At 58.3% G+C, this 17,515-nt stretch overlaps 2 protein-coding genes across 2 annotated transcripts; one reads left to right on the forward strand and one right to left on the reverse strand.

The window, feature by feature from the left end:
• The first annotated feature begins 4,642 nt into the window (after window positions 1–4,642).
• On the forward strand, window positions 4,643–9,267 carry OPRL1 (opioid related nociceptin receptor 1). Its single transcript, XM_046679748.1, has 3 exons — window positions 4,643–4,875; window positions 8,316–8,671; window positions 8,744–9,267. The coding sequence occupies exons 1-3, from the start codon at window positions 4,643–4,645 to the stop codon at window positions 9,265–9,267; spliced, it is 1,113 nt and encodes a 370-aa protein (XP_046535704.1).
• A 4,614-nt stretch (window positions 9,268–13,881) lies between these two features.
• On the reverse strand, window positions 13,882–14,877 carry NPBWR2 (neuropeptides B and W receptor 2). The gene has a single exon (XM_046678287.1). The coding sequence runs from the start codon at window positions 14,875–14,877 to the stop codon at window positions 13,882–13,884; it is 996 nt and encodes a 331-aa protein (XP_046534243.1).
• Between the last annotated feature and the right edge of the window lie 2,638 nt (window positions 14,878–17,515).

Consider the following 17,515-nt stretch of genomic DNA (forward strand, 5'->3'; position numbering starts at 1 on the left):
ATTCGCTTTTTAGTTTACTAATTCTATAATTTATTCATGAACTCAACAGTTTATTCTAGAATTCATTAATTCACGCTTGCAGTCCACAGTTTACATTCGGCCCAAATTAGTGCATTCAATCCATAATTTGTTAACGTGTGGGTGGCTTCCACAGTGCATACATAACTCTACCCCTCACTCTTGAATGTGCCCCCAGGGCCGACGTGGGTGAGGGGCCCATGGATGGTGCCTTTTTGGGAGTTCAGGACCTGAGCCCTGAGGTCGTGCTGTCTTGGTTTTGGGGGTGGGGTCTCAGCTGAGGTTCTGGCCTTTCTGCAGGAGGCTGTTGACTGTTTTGAAAGCTCGTTCTGGCCTCCTGGTCAGAGAGTGAGCGATGTCTCTGTGCCTCTCTATTCCCAAGCCGGCACCATCCCCCAGCTCCACAGAGTGACTACCACCCTTCCAGCCCCCAAGACTTTTCATGGCCGTTCCTTGGATGCTGCCCCCCCAACTCTGCATGTGCCTTTAGGGTGTGGCCTGGGCCTTGAGATTCAGCACCAACCTGGGGCTTTGTTGAAGACAAAGTTCTCTGGGCCCCGGAAGAAGCAATGAGGGCTTAGGAAGACTGACCAGCAGGTCACCTCCTCCAGACAGGCCTCCTAGATACAAGCAGCCCAGGTTGGTGCCGCCTCTGGCCCTCACTCTGTGCTCCCGCATGGCGAGTTCTCTGAGACAGGGAGCTGGGCCCCTGGGGTCTCAGCCTCCTGGGGTCCAGGTCAGGGGGCAAACAGGAGGGGAGTGGCTTGCTGGCTTCTGGTGGTGAAGTGGGGTAACAGGGGAGTGGGGGCACCTTCTCCTGCAAGAAGGGACTTGTGACTTGCCCGCTATTTTTGTAGGATTGAAAAACTTTGATGCTCCCTTCCTCCCTGATTCCTGGAGGGCTTGGTGCCCACAGAGCTCACGTTCCTGAGCATGGCCTCTTCCTGCTTCTGCATACACCTGCGGTTGCACTGGGAAGGGAGGTGTTCCCCGTGTGTCTAGGGCCCAGCAACTGTGAGACACCCACCAGGCAGGTGTCTTCCATCTGTTTCTGTGTCCAGGATTAGTGTTTTTCAAGGGCCAATGGAAACGCTGAGATCTAAAAGCGTGTTGATTGGCGCCAAAGCCTGAAAATAAACTTCAAAATAAAATTAATAAGCTTTATTGAATGGCTACAAAATTTAACACTATATTGAAAATCTATGACTCAATTCTCTTGTTACTGTATATAAATATTATGAGGTTGAAATCATAAGAGCAAATTAGTTTATTATGATGAAACTTAGAATTATTAAAATCCTTTCACTTTTTTGACAGCACAAGTGGCCGAGTACGGCCTGGTGACTGAAATCCCCAGGGGACGGCTGTTCAGTGTGAGGCTGCCATCAATGATGCTTTGGTTCCCGTGCCCAGCCTGGGGGTGGGGAAGCATGCAGAGAGGGAGGGGAGCAGACAGCGAGCCTGCCCCAGACCGTGGGGCCAGCGCTCGAGTCTGCTGTCTGGCCTTTATGGGCTGTGAGTCTTTGGATGTGAGTGTGAGGTGTGTTTACCGCAGGCTGTGGGTGCAAATATCACCCTGGGCCCAGGTCCTGCCCCAGATGCCTCTGACCTCTGAGCGCAGCCCAGGTGGGGCTTTAACTGTGATTTGTGGACGTGTGTTCTGTGCTGTCATTCGTGTAAGCTGCGTGTCGTGGGCTGTCCCTGGTGCCCCTGTGTCTGTTTTGCCTGCATATGACGTGTGTTTGAAGTTGACTTGCTTTGACCCAAATGCTCTCTTGTACAACATGTGTCCCCTGCTGTGCCATGTGTCCATGTGTGACGTATGTTCTGTGTCTCACCCTGGCAGCTCAGGGGTCAGGAGAGGCCTAGACGATTTCTTTTGGGTGTTAGCCCCCTTTGTGAGGGCCCTCTAGGGTCCAGGGCTGGGCTGCTGCCACCCACGAGGAGTGACCAGCCAGGTGACCGAGCCTGCCCTTCGGCTGAGACTGTCCCTGCGAGGGGCCAGGTGTCCGCTTCCTGCTGCCCTTGTGCTGGCTGGGTTGGATGTGCCCTCGTGGGGCTCTCAGGCCGTAACTCACGCGGCCTCCGAGCAGCCTCATGGCCCATCCTCTTCCCCAGGCTGAGGTCTGCTGGGCGAGGAGGCAGCTATAGGCCGTTAGGAAACAGCTCTGTTGGCTGGTGAGCAGGTCGGCGGGCACAGGTAGCTGGGGCAGGATGGACTGAGGTTGGCTGCTTGGGCCTTGGGGAGCCCAGCTCGGGGGCTGCTGGGGGCCACGGCTCCCTGGGATCCTGCCACTGCTGGGCCCCTGCGATCAGTGGGAGGTGCTTCGAGCCTCGTCTGCAGAGGTGGTGCAAGTGTCTGCTCCCTGGGTGTCCGAGGGCCCTGATCTGTGTGTTTCCTGTTCTCGTGTCTACGCACATGCCTCATGTGTGCCTTGGTGTGATGTGCATCTGTGTGCACATGTTTATGCGTCCCTTTGAGTGTGTGTGCATTTCTGAGCGCATACCCATGTCTGTGTGTCTACCCATGTGCCTGTTGGGGCATCTTTGGTGTGTGCAGGCATGTGAGTCTGTGTGTCCCTGCGTGTCCTGAATGTCTCTGTGGACATGCCCTGTGTCTCCACACGTGTTCCTGAGTCGGCTGTAGTGAAGAAGTCCTGGAGGACAGCTTGAGGTGCTGAGTCCTGGGGCATCTGCCTGCTCCATCCTCTCCTGATTCGCCAGGTATCCTAGCGACACTGCTCCTAGTTGCCTAGCAACCAGGTCCCCATCCTTGGAGACGGCTGCTCAGAGCAGGGTCTGGGTTGTGTGGGTAGAGCCCATGCAGGAACAATGACCCAAGGCTGAGTGGGGCTGGTGACTCAACTCAGGGGTCACACACATGGCATCTGACCCCAGTGCTGGGAAGGAGGCAGGTCAATGGGAGCTCTTCAGCTGTGTGGGTGCTGGGGGCCCAGGCTGTGAGGGAATGATACTCAGATGTTGCTCTGGGACCCAGCTGTGGCAGAGACACCCTTGGTGTGTCTTGGTGACAGACAAAGCTGAATTCGAATCCTGTCTCTGCCATTTTGACAGATGGCTTCACACCTCTGAAACTTAGTGCTCTTGTCTGCACAAAGGTGATGCTGATGGCAATGGCCAGATGCAGTGGGGATGGATGAGCTCATGTTCATTATGGACGTGGTGCACAGTAGGCATGCAAGGCACACAGTAGGCATGTAGGGTGCCAGCAGAATCCGGGCATCCTCTTGTTACAACAAGGCTGTGATCTGCTTAGGGCTGGCCGGGCAGGAGCACTGCCACGTGTCCACCCACCTGCTGGCCCACTGTGGCTCAACTCCCCCTGGACCTGGCTGAGGGGCACTGTTCTGGGCATGGAATGCCAACTAAGGCTGGTGTGAGTCCGTCCAAGGCCGTGTCTCTGCGTGGGAGATGTGGCCCCATGTCTGTGTGTCTTGTGTGTGTCTCCCCGAGTTTCTGTCCTGTGTGTCTGTTCTGTCTGTGTCCATGTCTTTGTGAGTCCCCATGTGCCTCTCCCTGAGTCCCGGTGTGTCCTTGTGTATGTGTCTGTCCACGTGTCTGAGCTCCTGTGTGCCTCTTTGTCACTGCATCCCAGCCAGTCTCTGTCTAGGCTCTGTGGATCTGAGCCTCTCTGTCGTTCATCACTAGGTGTGTGCCCTGGTCTTTGCGTGTGTCTCCATCCAGCGTGGGGCCTGGTGACCTCTTCCCTGTGCCCCCTCCTCCAGCTTGCGTGGCCCCTCCCCTTCTGGAGCTGCAGCCTCCTCCCCCTCCCCCAGCTCTGCGCTAGGCTGCTGCGCCTGGTCTGGCGTCTACTGAGAAGGAGCAGCTGCCGCTGCTGCCGCGGCCCATCCAGACCTGGCCCTGGTGCTCGGGCAGGCGGGGGCTCCCAGCCCTGTTCTGCCAGCCAGCCGAGGGTTAGGGTCTCTACCACCCCAGCTCCCCAGAGGTTGCTGAGGTAAGACTTGAGCTGCTGGGGTCGGGTGTGGGGGTGACCTGCAGATGGCCTGCAGCTCCTGGCAGGACTGCAGAGGGGCAGGCGGAGGCTGTGTGCTTGGCCGCCCTGTGTTCTGTGTCCCAGGTGTTTCTGGGCATGTCTTGACCCCTTTTGTGCTTGTGTGTGCATGAGGGCAGGTTTGGGTATCTGTGTGAGTGCGGGGGTGTGTGTGTGCACCTGTGTGTCCCTGTGCCTGTGAGCACACGGGTGGCTGTGTGTCCCTGAGTCCCTGTGGGTAGACACGTGTCCCGCTGGGTAACTACATCCACGCGTCCCATGTAGGAGCAAGGCAGATGAGACTGTGTCCCTGTGTGTACACACGTGCCTCTGTGTTTGTGTGTCCCTGTCTGTACATACACGTCTCTTGTGTTCCTGTGTGTGTACTCGTGTGTGCCTGCGTGTCCATGCATATACAGGCACATTTCTGTGCTTTGTGTGTCCTTGTGTGTGTGTGTATGCCTCTGTCTGTGGCTGCCCCTGGGGGGTCCATATGCCTGCTGGGCTGTGCACACTGTGCTTGGAGGCCTTGGCTGGGTGGGTGTTGGGTCTGCGGTCACATGTCCCTGTGCCCTCCCAGGTACTGAGTGGCTTCGCAAGCAGGGTGGCAGCATGGAGTCCCTCTTCCCTGCCCCATTCTGGGAGGTCCTCTACGGCAGCCACCTGCAGGGCAACCTGTCCCTCCTGAGCCCCAACCACAGCCTGCTGCCCCCCCACCTGCTGCTCAACGCCAGCCATGGCGCCTTCCTGCCCCTCGGGCTCAAGGTCACCATCCTGGGGCTCTACCTGGCTGTGTGCATCGGGGGGCTGCTGGGGAACTGCCTCGTCATGTATGTCATCCTCAGGTAGGCTGGGCCCTGCTGAGCTCCCCGACTGGTGAGTCCCACACAGCTGCAGAGGGGAAACAGGCACGGGCTGCTCCCCAGGAATTTCCTGCTTCCCCATTCAATTCCTGGTTGTCCTGTCACGGGGCAGGGTCGATCCTGAGGCCCTGGATACTCAGCTCCTCGGGGTGGGGGCCCCTGACTAGGGGGAGAGGGAGAGGAGGGGACCAGCCCTGCCCCCCCAGTTGGGGTTGGGGAGGGGTGCGCAGCTCTGTCCCAGACAGAGCACCATCCTGACTCCTGACAGATGATGCTTCCTGGTCTGAGCCGTGGGCCAGGCTCCCAGTCAAGCCGCCGCGTGAGGATCTCATGGGTCCCACAGCAACCCCGAGAGGCCGCTCTTGTCAGCCCATTGCAGGGCTGGTGCTGGCAGGCACCAGAAACGCCTTCCCTCCAGCTCCAGGACTCCGTGTTCACTGCTGGTGTCTGGGCTGACTCCAGCGTCTGTTAGTGCTCAGAATGGGAAAGCTTGTGGGGCCAAGAGGGGAGGGCAGGCTGCTGGAGGGGTTGACATCATAGGGGGACAGCGTGAGGGCCAGTGTGGGGAACAGTGTGGAGCAAGTGTGGGGAGAGCTTGAAGACAGCATGGTGGACAGGGTGGAATGACAGTGTAGGGGGACAGTGTAGGGGCAGAGTGGAGGACAGCATGGGGGCAGTGTGTGGGAGGTATGGGGATGTGCTTGTGTGTGCACGTGTGCACATGGATATGTGCATGTGCCTGTGTATGTATATGCACACTGCACATGTATGTGTGCATGGTGTGTGTCGTGTGCATGCTCAGAGAAGGGGCTGGGAGGAGCAGCTGACCCACAGGGTTCTGGACTCACATGCCCCTTCTTGGCTGGAGGGTGTGTTGTGGGTGAGAATTGAGCCGTCTGGAGGGTGCTGTCCATCCTCTGTGAGTGCTCCCCTCTGCTTCTCCCTTCACTGGGGCCTCACGACTCCCAGAGTTACATCCTGGATTACAGGAGACAAGGAAGGTTGTCTTGCCCACAAGCGGCCCCCAGAGAGAGAGTGGTGCACAGGAGCTGTTGTGACTGCACTGGCCCGAGAAGCAGCACGGTGTGCTCTGAGCCGGTGGGCTGGGCTGGGCTCCCTCAGGATTTAGAAACACCCAGTTCCAAGCCCTGCTCCTTTCTAAAGACTTTATTTTTTCAAGAGCAGTTTTAGGTTCACAGCAAAACTGAGAGGCAGGTACAGAGATTTCCCATATACCCTCTGCCCCACACATCATAGCCTCCTCCATATCAACATCCCTCACCTGATGGTGCATTTGTCACAGTTGAAGAACCCGCGTTACACATCAGAATCACCCAGAGTCCATCGTTTACAGAAGGGTCCACTCTTGCTGTTGTACATTCTGTGGCTTTGGACAAATGTTCGAGGACGTGCATCCATCCTTATAGTATCACACAGAGTAGTTTTGCTGCCCTAACCATCCTCTGCTCCACCTTCATCCCTCCCGCTACTCCCAGGCAACCTCTCATCTTTTTATTGTCTCTATAGTTTTCCCTTTTCCAGAATATCTTATAGTTGGAATCATGCAGTATGTAGCCTTTTCAGATTGGCTTCTTTCACTTAGTGATACTCATTTAAGGTTCCTCCACGTCTTTTCATGGCTTGACAGCTCTTTTTTTTTTTTAAGCGCTGAGTAATATTCCATTATCTGAATGGACCACAATTTATTTATCCATCCACCTACTGAAGGACATCTTGGTTGCCTCCAAGGTTTTCTATTCTTTTCTTTTTTTTTGCTGAGAAAGATTTGCCCTGAGCTAATATCTGTGCTAGTCTTCTTCTATTTTATATGTGGGTTGCCACCACAGCATGGCTGCCAAGGAGTGGTGTAGGTCCTCACCCAGGATCTGAATCTGGGCCACTGAAGTGGAGCGTGCCGAACTTAACCCTAGGCCAAGGGGCCTGCCCCTGCCTCCAAGTTTTGGCAATTATGGATAAAGCTATTGTAAACATCTGTGTTCAGGTTTTGTGTGGACATAAGTTTTCAACACCTTTGGGTAAATACCAAGGAGCATGATTGCTAGATCAAATAGTAAGAATAGGTTTAGTTTTGTAAGAGACTGCCAAACTGTCTTCCAAGGTGGCTGTATCATCTTGCATTTCCACCAGCAAAAAATGAGAGTTCCTGTTGCTCCACATCCTCGCCGGCATTTGGTGTCAGTGTTCCAGGTTTTGGCCATTCTAATAGATATGTAGTGGTGTCTCACTGTTGCTTTACTTTGCATTCCTTAATGACATATGATGTGGAGTGTCTTTTTATGTGCTTATTTGCTGTCTGTGTATCTTCTGTGGTGAGGGGTCTGTTCAGGGCTTTGGCCCATTTTTTAACTGGGTTGTCTCTTTTCTTTTTGTTGAGTAGTAAGAGTCCTTGCTGTATTCTGAATAGCAGTCCTGTATCAGATGTTTCTTTGGCAAATATTTTCTCCCATCTGCAGCTGGTCTTCTGGCTCTCTTGACTGTCTCTGCTTTTCACCAGCTCCGTGGCCTTGAGAAGGCCAGTTAGATCCTCTGAGTCTGTATGTCCTCCTGCAAAGAATGGGGATCAAAATAGCATTTTTGGACTCTTAAGTGAGATAAAACCCATGTGAAGAGCTTGGTGCAGGTGTCTGCCATCATCATTTTTGTTGTTGTTATGTGATCATCAGGAAGTCTTCTTCATGCTTATTCTTAACCCCTCTCTAAGAGGCAGAACTAAACCCCAGGTTCCTTCATGGCAGCTTAGTTGACATGGAACATTGTCACTTCTGGTGCTGCCACTGTCATCACCGTGTCTATGACCACCACCACCATAGCCACTATCACAACTGTTAATTCATTCAACAAATACTTATTAAGCACCCATAATTTTCCAAACCCTGTTCCAGGTGCTTAGGTACAACCCGACCCCATTAGCACCCCTCCCACCCCTGTCGTCATTTCCTCTCTCCATCGCTAGATGACAGTGTGGACTGAAGCCCTCTGACGTACTCTTACAGACTCTGGAGCCCTTGAAAGCCTCTGGCAGCTGCAGGGCCAGCCTTTCGGTCCACAAAGGGTCTTGGCGGAGAGTTGAAAGGGAGGAGGGTAGGCTCCTTCTCTGACGATTCCTACCCCTTCATTCCCCTGCAGAGTCAGGTGTGAGCTCTGCTGCCCGACCCGACTTTTCTAAAACAGACCAGTCTTTGGGTTCGGAACTCACACGTGTGCTTGAAGTACTTGAAGGGCTTGTTAAAATGTTTGCCCCAGGCCCCATGCCCTTGGGCTGGGCCTGGAGCCTGCGTTTTACCAAGGGTCTCAGAGTGGGTGCCCCTCCTGGTGGCCAACAGGAAGGGCCGCTTGCCCTTTGCTGCCAGGTCCAGCCACGGTGGCTGAGGAAGCTGTCCTTTTCGCCGTCCTCTCTGCAGACACACCAAGATGAAAACAGCTACCAACATCTACATCTTCAACCTGGCCCTGGCTGACACCCTGGTGCTACTCACACTGCCCTTCCAGGGCACAGATGTCCTCCTTGGCTTCTGGCCGTTTGGGAATGCCCTGTGCAAGACGGTCATTGCCATCGACTATTACAACATGTTCACCAGCACCTTCACACTGACCGCCATGAGTGTGGACCGCTATGTAGCCATCTGCCACCCCATCCGTGCCCTTGACGTCCGGACGTCCAGCAAGGCCCAGGCTGTCAATGTGGCCATCTGGGCCCTGGCCTCCGTCGTCGGCGTCCCTGTAGCCATCATGGGCTCTGCACAGGTCGAGGATGAAGGTCAGTGGGGTGGGCCCTCCCCAGCACCATGCTCCCCGCCCACCTGCCCTGACCCCACTTCTCTCCCTGCAGAGATTGAGTGTCTGGTGGAGATCCCCACCCCACAGGACTACTGGGGCCCCGTGTTTGCCATCTGCATCTTCCTCTTCTCCTTCATCATCCCCGTGCTCATCATCTCTGTCTGCTATAGCCTCATGATTCGACGGCTGCGTGGCGTCCGCCTGCTGTCCGGCTCCCGCGAGAAGGACCGGAACCTGCGGCGCATCACGCGGCTGGTGCTGGTGGTGGTGGCTGTGTTTGTGGGCTGCTGGACCCCTGTCCAGGTGTTCGTGCTGGTCCAAGGGCTGGGCGTGCAGCCGGGCAGTGAGGCCACAGTGGCCATCCTGCGTTTCTGCACCGCACTCGGCTACGTCAACAGCTGCCTCAACCCCATCCTCTATGCCTTCCTGGACGAGAACTTCAAGGCCTGCTTCCGCAAGTTCTGCTGTGCATCTGCCCTGCGCCGGGAGATGCAGGTGTCTGACCGTGTGCGCAGCATTGCCAAGGATGTGGCCCTTGCCTGCAAGACCTCTGAGACAGTCCCGCGGCCTGCATGACTAGGCGTGGACCTGCCCATGGCTCCTGTCAGCCCGCAGAGCCCGTCAACACCCAACACGGAGCTCACCCAGGTCACTGCGCTCTAGGCTGACGCACCACCTGAGCCCTGAGCCCCTCCAGCCTCAGTGAGCTTCCCTGTGGCCCCATGGGGCCTAGTGACATTATGGGACAGGTCAGAGCATTAAGGCTGCCTCCGTGGACCCGGTCAGCTCAGACTAAAGCTGCCTTCCTGGTGCAGGGTGGGGAGGGCATGCAAGGACTCAGCAGTGAGCGTGACTGGCCAGAGCCCATGCTGACCCTCCCGTGCTTCCTGGGCCTCTCCCCTGCTGCGCCCTGCATGCTCCAGTGGGCACTCACCTGGAGGTGCAACAGCAGCGTGTGTAGTCCTGCATGCCCCTTGTGCTGTGTGCTGTCTGCATGGAGCCCTGTAGCATCTTGGGGCAGCCGGACCCGTTTGGCACTGCCTGGAGAGCCAGCAGGCGTCTCTGGGCAGTGGGACTCGCCCTGAGCACGAAGCTGCTGATAGGACTCGCTCGTGCCTCATGCTGCTGCTGCTTCCTTGTCCCCTACTCCCGCTTCCCCTCATAGGCTTCTCAGTGAGACTCTTCCATCCAGAAGCGCAATGAGTTATCTGCAGACGCAGCCGTCCAGGCGTGCGGAGGTGGCTCAGGAAGATGGACGGGGCGGAGTGGGGGCTGCGTGACCACTGCAGGCTGCTAAGTCGTACACGAAGTGGCCCCGTGTGCCTGGTCTCAGCTGTTAGTGCTGAGGAGGGCTCTGTCATGCTCCATCTGGGGGCTCTCCCTCACCGTCTCACCTTTCCTTGAAATCAGAGGTCAACGGCTGTGCAGCTGGCAGAAGCCTGTGCCCTGTTTGGGTCCTAGTGGCCTTGGAAGAGTGGGGCTCAGGACAGCTTCTGCTCTGCACCCCAGTAACTGACCCCCTGCTTCATTTACAAGCCTCCAGGTGTCTGTGGGGGAGGCCTGAGCTTCCTGCTGTCAGGACTCATCTCAAACGGTGCCAAATTGGAGGCAGGGTTCACGTGCAGAGCTGGTGTGAGCGCTGGGGCTTGGCAGGGCCTGCTGGAGCCAAACTGTAGGGACTCTCTGGGCTGTGGGGACTGCAGGGGTATTCCTGCTGTGGTCACTGGCAGAAGTGCCCTCCCCGGTCTGCAGATGGAAGCTGCACGTTGGAGACCTTACACACTCTTCCTGCAGACACATTACTGACACACCTGTGACACCGAAAGACTGTTCTGCCTTCGCCTGTGGGCTGAGCTGCAGACTTAGGCCAGGCGCCCTGGCGCACCTGCAGAGAACAGAACGGTGGCTCTGGGCTGGCTCTGCTTCAGGGGCTCTGGCCCCTCGGGTGCGTCCCGGGAGGATGGGCCTCCCCGTGCTGCCTGCAGAGCAAGGCTCTGAAGACTTGGCGGCCGTTTCTTGCCACGGCTGAAAGATTTATGAATTTGTGCCCGTGTAACATGTATCTTCATGTAGTAGTGCATGTGACAAGTATGATTTCCCAACACGTAACCAACCCTTAACCTGTCTCCAGGGGTCATGAAGGGGTCGTAAGAAACCCCTGCCCACTGGCCAGGGCACTCTCCTCACCAAGGTGTTTCTGACTCGGGCTGGGTGGGCACTGGCATGTGGGGGTCAGTTGGTGAGTCCGCCTGGCACTCTCTACCTGACCAGGCTCTGTCCTTGGCAGAGGGTCCCTGGGAGGCTCCTACTTTGGGACTGGTGCGACGGTTCATGAGAGGCTGGGGGCTGTTCCCTTTTCTTCAGCATTCACAGTTTCTCCCTAAACAACCAACTCCTGTACCTGCAGCACGAGGCTCCTTGCGGATCCGGGGGGGCACCCTTCCCACGTGGGTCCTGGGGCTCTTTGCCCCGTGAAGTCACAGCAGACCTCCAGCCCTTCTCTCTTCCTTGAGTGGATCCAAGAGGAGTATTTTTTTTTTAAAGATTTTATTTTTTCATTTTTCTCCCCAAAGCCCCCCAGTACATAGTTGTATATTCTTTGTTGTGGGTCCTTCTAGTTGTGGCATGTGGGACGCTGCCTCAGCGTGGTTTGATGAGCAGTGCCATGTCCGCACCCAGGATTTGAACCACCTCCGCCCCACTGTGCCCCCGCCTCCACCCCACTGCACCCCACCTCTGCCCCCACTGTGCCCCCACCTCTGCCCCCACTGTGCCCCCACCTCCACCCCACTGCGCCCCCACCTCTGCCCCCACTGCGCCCCCACCTCCACCCCACTGTGCCCTCACCTCCACCCCACTGTGTTCCACTGCACCCCACTGCGCCTCCACCTCCACCCCACTGCGCCCCCACCTCCGCCCCACTGTGCCCCCACCTCCACCCCACTGTGCCCTCACCTCCACCCCACTGTGCTCCACTGCACCCCACCTCCGCCCCACTGCGCCCCACCACTCCCCCACTGTGTCCCACCTCCACCCACTCCTCTGCCCCCATCAGCCGCTGGGCTTGGTCAAGTCTCCCGACTTCTCTGAGCCTCGGTTTCCCCACCTGTGCAAAATGGATGGCTGAACCTTCCTTGAAAAGTTTTGGGAGGAAGGCCAGGGCCGTGGGGAGGTGTCAGCGTCCAGCTCCACCTCAGGCAAGCTGTGGGCCACCTGCCACATCCAGGGATGTTGTGGCCTGTGGAGGCCTTGCTGAGGGCCTGGGCATGGTGGTGCTGGGCCAGGGTCCAGGCAATGGCGGTGAGATTTGGGGACCCGAAGGGGAGGACCAGGTCCTCCCTGGGGCCAGGAGTCAGAGCACGGGGAACTTCTCCTCGTGCCCACTCTGTCTCAGGAGGTCACGATGGCGTGTGAGGAGACAGCCAGGGTCCCTCCAGCAGCTCACTTGGGCAGGACACTTGTGAGGGCTCTCCTCTGCCCTCCATCTTGGCTGGCCCTTGGCTCTCTGTCCTTGGGGTCTTGTGGCCCCTGCTTGAGGACCCTCTCTTCTATAGGATGTGGGGATGGGGCGGGGGCTGTGGACCTCCTGGCAGTGCCTGATGTGCCTAGATCCCCACCATGGTGCTCCTGGTGGAAGACGTTACTCCCACTGCTGGGCTGTGGATGGGGTCAGGAACTACCCAAGGAAATGAAGGGTCTGGGGTCTTCTGAGGAGACTTGGTTGGCTCCTTCTCTGCTTTGGATGTTCTGCTGAGGCCCGGGGGCAGACTAGGGTGGCATGGGAGTCTACACAGGAGACTGGCCCAGGAGTCTCTTGCTCTGGCACTGTTGGAGGCTTCTCATGACACAGCCCTGCCTGTGTTAGTGCTGTGCCGGTTCATTTGCTCGTCCACACCACGCACCTGCTCTGCCGGCACTGTGGCCCTAGACGGGGAGTCGGGAGGCTCAGCCTGTCTCCTCGAGGAGCTCTCAGGGCACAGGATGAGCGCTGATACCGTGATTGCGGCTGCTGCTTGCGAGGTATGACTGCAGCACAGTGAGGAAGCTGCTAGCTCCTCCACGGGGAAGTGGGAATGTATGGAGGGCCGGGGGAGGCCGTCATGCACCCTGGGCCACCTCCCCGGGTGGTGAGTGGTGGGTGGGTCCTTCATGCTAGCTTAACAGACTCGTCAAGCTCTGTCATGACGACTGAGCCCCAGGGCATCTGTGCTGAGAAGGGTTATTGGGAGCTGCTGGGTGACTCACAGAACAGCAAGGCTGGAGCACCAGGCGTGTAAGCAGCTGGGAGCCACGAAGCCTAGAGCGGGGAGCCTGGCTGAGGACTACCAAGGCAGTCTTCAGGGACCCCACCCCTCCTACCTGGCAGAAAACAGTCTCTGAGCAGCCAGCCCCTCAGTGTCCCCACCCAGCCCTCAGAGTTTCAGTGTGGACTCCCTCTGGCCCCACACCCTGGCGAGGAAGGGGTCCAAGTGACCACTGCTCTCTCTAGACTGTGGGGTCAGAGGTCCTGGCAGAAGGGCCCCGGGTCCTATACTAGAACATGAGTGGGCCGTAGGCCATCTCACAGAGCGCACAAAGGGGAATGGCCCACAGCACTGGGGGACTCGAGGAGACCTGAGCCTTGGCATGGGGCAGGCGGGGGCACAGGCGCCCTGGTGAAATGTCACCCGCGCAGCAGGCCTTGAGTGTGTGTTTCCTGGCTCTTTTGGCGCAGCATCTTTGGCTTCTGCAGGGACTGGCTTTGCTGCCCCAGGGAAGCCCTGTCTTGGAAGGAGCCTGGAATCTTGAGGGTGGAGTGTGGCGCTGGCCCCAGATGAGCTCACCATTCACGTTCCTCTCTCCCCAGACCACTGTGGTCAGGGAGCTGTCTAGGCAGGCTGTCCACCGGTCCATCTTTCTGTGGTGACCTGAGTCAGATGTCTCTTGTGCCAGGACCTTCGGCCTGGGTCAGAAAGGCAGGGTTGGGCCAGGACCTGCAGCCCCGCACCTGTCCACCCAGGGGCTGTCCAGGAGGCAGAGACGTGGGAAGGGATGGGCCCATGGCACCTCTGCAGGTTTGGTGACCAACCTGTATCAGTCTTTGTCTTCCTGCATGGAGAAAACAGTGCTGGGAGGGGAATAGGCGGGATGTTCCTTGAAAGGGACAGCCCTTTTCCCGCAGACCCGCCAAGGCCCTGGTGGGAGGGGTGCTCAGGCCCCTGGGCACCGGAACGTAGTGCGGAAGCTCTTGCGGAAGCTGTTGTCCAGAAAGGCGTAGAGGAAAGGGTTGAGGCAGGAGCTGGTGTAGCTGAGGCTGGTGATGGCATAGGAGATGCCAATGACCAGTGACGTCTGAGGCAGGTCTGTGGTCAGGGCCACGATGGAGGCCAGGTGGAAGGGCGTCCAGCAGAGCAGGCCCACGGCTAGCACAGCCAGGACCAGGACGGTCACCTTCCGCTTGGCCTTGCCCAGAGCCTTGGCTCCGGAGTGGAGCCGCAGGGCGCGCAGCCGACGCAGCAGATCTGCATAGAGTGCACAGAGGGTGCACATGGGCACCATGAAGCCCACCACCAGCGTGTAGACGCGGCTGGCCTTGAGCCAGGCCCGCTCAGGCCGAGGGAAGCTCAGCCCACAGCTCGTGACCTGCAGCTCGTTGCTGTGGACGCCGGCGAAGGCGAAGTAGGGCAGCACCATGACAGTGACGGCGAGCCAGATGCACAGGCTGGTGACCTTCGCCCCCCGGAGGGTGCGCTGGGGCATGCGGTGGGACCGTGCTGTGGCCAGCACCACCAGGTAACGGTCTACGCTCATGGCCGCCAGGAAGTAGACACTGGAGAAGATGTTGTAGTGGTCGATGGCCAGCACTAGCTTGCAGAGCAGCTCCCCAAAGGGCCAGCGCTGCAGCAGGTGCTCAGCGATGTTGACGGGCAGCACCAGCGTGAAGAGGTCATCTGCGATGGCCAGGTTCAGGATGAACACATTGGTCACTGTCTTCATCTTGGGCGCCCTGAGGATCACGTAGATGACGGCTGTGTTGCCCATCAGCCCCACGGCACAGATCACAGAGTACACTGCTGGCAGGAGCACGTAGAGGACCGGCGGTGGCTCAGGGAAGGTGACGTTGTGGCTGGTGCCGTTGTCCCCAGAGAGGCTCCCAGAGGGGGAGCCTCTGCTGCCGAGGGGCTCGGGTCCAGCAGCCTGCATCATGAGGTGGGGCCGAGAATGATTCATGCCCTGGGCAGTGGGAGGTGCCTCGGAGTTAGGGGTTCAGGCAGGGGCTTCCTTGGGCTGGATTCTGAGAAAGAAACAACCAGAAAGCTTGGGATCTGGCTGTCAGCTTAGAACAGCAGCTGCCTCAAGTTCTCTGACAGAGGCTGTGGGCTCTTTGGCAGGATCGAGGACACACAGGGTCTCTGTCCACTCCTGTCCAGTGGCCAGAGAGAGCCTGGTGGGGTACGTAGGGGCCTCCTCCTGGGCAGCGCTTTTGGCTGGTCACTTTCTTTCCCCAAGTTCGCCTCCCCCTGCAGAGAGTAGCTGCTGACCACCCTTCTGGGAAGAGGGGACTTGCATCTTCATCTGCCCACTCTAGCCCTTGTCCCGGCCACCCCCCCCAGGCACATCTACCTAGAATCAAGTCAGTCCCCTCAAAAATGTGCCTCCCAGGCATATCCCTGGCTCCCTTTGAATCCTGGAGTCCTGGAGCTCCTGCCCTCCCGGTCACACTGCACACCCCCTGCATGGCCACCTGCTCTTCTCCTGACTGACCTGTCCGGTGACACTTGTCCAGAAGTTCACATTGGTGAGCGTGTGGTGGCCAGCCCAGGCGGTGGCAGGGGCAGAGGGGGTGATGTGGCCCCCACAGACGGACTTTTAGGACCTGACCTGTCGGCAGCCTCAGCAGAGCTGGCTTTCTGCCAGATCTCCAGCCTGTCAGCAGCACTGATGCACTGTGAGGGTGGGAGGCGGGTCCTGCTGGCTGACGTGGAGCCCTGGTAGGAAGAGGGGGCGGGAGCTGTGGGTACCTGCTGTCATCCCCAGGTCTCTGTGGTGTTCACTTGCCTGGGCCCACTCTCCAGCGGGAGGCCCTGGTGCATGTGCCTGTCTGCACGTGTGTCAGGAGGGCTTCTGGTGCAGGGGCTTCTGGGCTCTCCCGGGTCTATGGGCCCCATTGAGCATATTCATACCTCTGTCTGAGGGTCTCCACAGACCCGGGCACCCTTATCTGTGTACGGGGTGTCTTGGTCGGTGTTATGCCTGACGCTGTGCGTGTGGATGCGTGCATGTGTGTGTGTACCTGCACTGTGTCTGTGTGCGTGGAGTGTCGGTGGCGAGCTCTGGACCTGTGTCTGAGGGGTCTGTGTGGGTCCCTGGCTGGGTCTGTGTGCCTTCGTGTGGAAGCAGAACTTGTTGCTCACAGACAACCCAATTTCCTATTTTTTTTGTGCTAAAAGAGGAACACGTACATGTGCAAAATCACGCAAGTGGCTGGAGGCTGCTGAGGGAAGGCAGTCACTCTCACCAGCTCCTGGGCCTTCCCTAAGCTGCCTGCTTCACTGGCCACTTGCCCAGGTACCTGCACAGGGTGAGAGCATGTGCCGCTTTGTGCTGAGGCTTCACTTTGCCATGGTCTCTCAGTTCTGCTCGGCCGCACGTGCCTGACTTACCTCATTCCATTCGTGGACTGCTGGGCTGTCTCTGGTGCCGCTTTTGCAGACAACGCTGCGGCTGACGGCAGTGCCGGCCCTGTCCAGCAGTCTTTCAGCGTGGTCTCTGCATCGGAGCTCTGTGCTCTGGTCTGGGGGGATGTGGCTGCTCACAGCCGTCACCCCCTCACCTGCTTCTTTCACTAGAGCTGTGGCTCCGTGTCCCCAGGCTGCAAGCCTCAGCCAGGGGCTCCAACCGTCCCACCAGGGCTGAGCTTTCATCTAACAGGCTACCTCGAGGGTGACCCACCCCACTCCCCTGGCAGCCCCAAGGACCAGGCCTAGGGTGGGTGTCCTTCACAGCAGGCCACACCCCAGAAGGGACCCTTGCACCCTTCTGCTCTCTGCCCCAGCTTGTGGGACACCAGATGCCACCCCAGACTTTCTGCAGAGTTGGCTGTTCTGGAGGGGCTCTTCTCTCAAGCCCCTGGAGGGGGAGCAGCCATGTACAGGAAGTACAGGAGCCCTCCTGTGGGGTTTCCCACCATGTCCCTGCTTCCTCTGAGGCCAGCCACAAGTCTGGTGTCCCCTCTTCACCCCGCCAGTGTCTTGCTGAGTCTGTGACTCCGGGCTCCTCCCGGACCTGTGCTCTACTCTCCTGAGTCTGCCCTGGGGGCCGGCCTGGCCTCCCATCCAACCTGTCACATCTGAAGTGGGACGGGGGTTAAGGGGCTGTGAGGCTGAGGACAGGGCACCAGGTGTGCGTGCGTAGTTCCTGGCACACTTGCTGACGGGCTCAGGGCCCTGGGGAGCTGGCACCTCTCAGATGCCCCCGACGCACAGAGGCGTATCATCATGGCTCCACTGCCACACCACGGCCGTGGTGGCCCAGTCCCCCCTCTCCTGGCCCTCGCAGCACAGTGGGGCAGCTTCTTTGGCCCATGGGCTGGGCATTGTGAGTGTCATTTTTTGGAAATGATTTCTATTCTCAGATGATTTGCCAGTTCAAATCAGCCTGTGAGGCCCTTCCAGGCTGTGGTGTGCAGAGGGGAGGAGAGGGGCAAAGGCTCTGCTGGCGTCTCAAGGGGCTGGGGTGGAGCGACAACAGTACAGTGCGGGTCCGTGTGGGGCAGGGGTGTGGATCCGTGTGGGGCATGGGCATGGGTCCATGTGGAGCAGGGGTGTGGATCCGTGTGGGGCAG

Source organism: Equus quagga, chromosome 12, assembly GCF_021613505.1.
Source record: "Equus quagga isolate Etosha38 chromosome 12, UCLA_HA_Equagga_1.0, whole genome shotgun sequence".
Taxonomy (NCBI): Eukaryota; Metazoa; Chordata; class Mammalia; order Perissodactyla; family Equidae; genus Equus; species Equus quagga.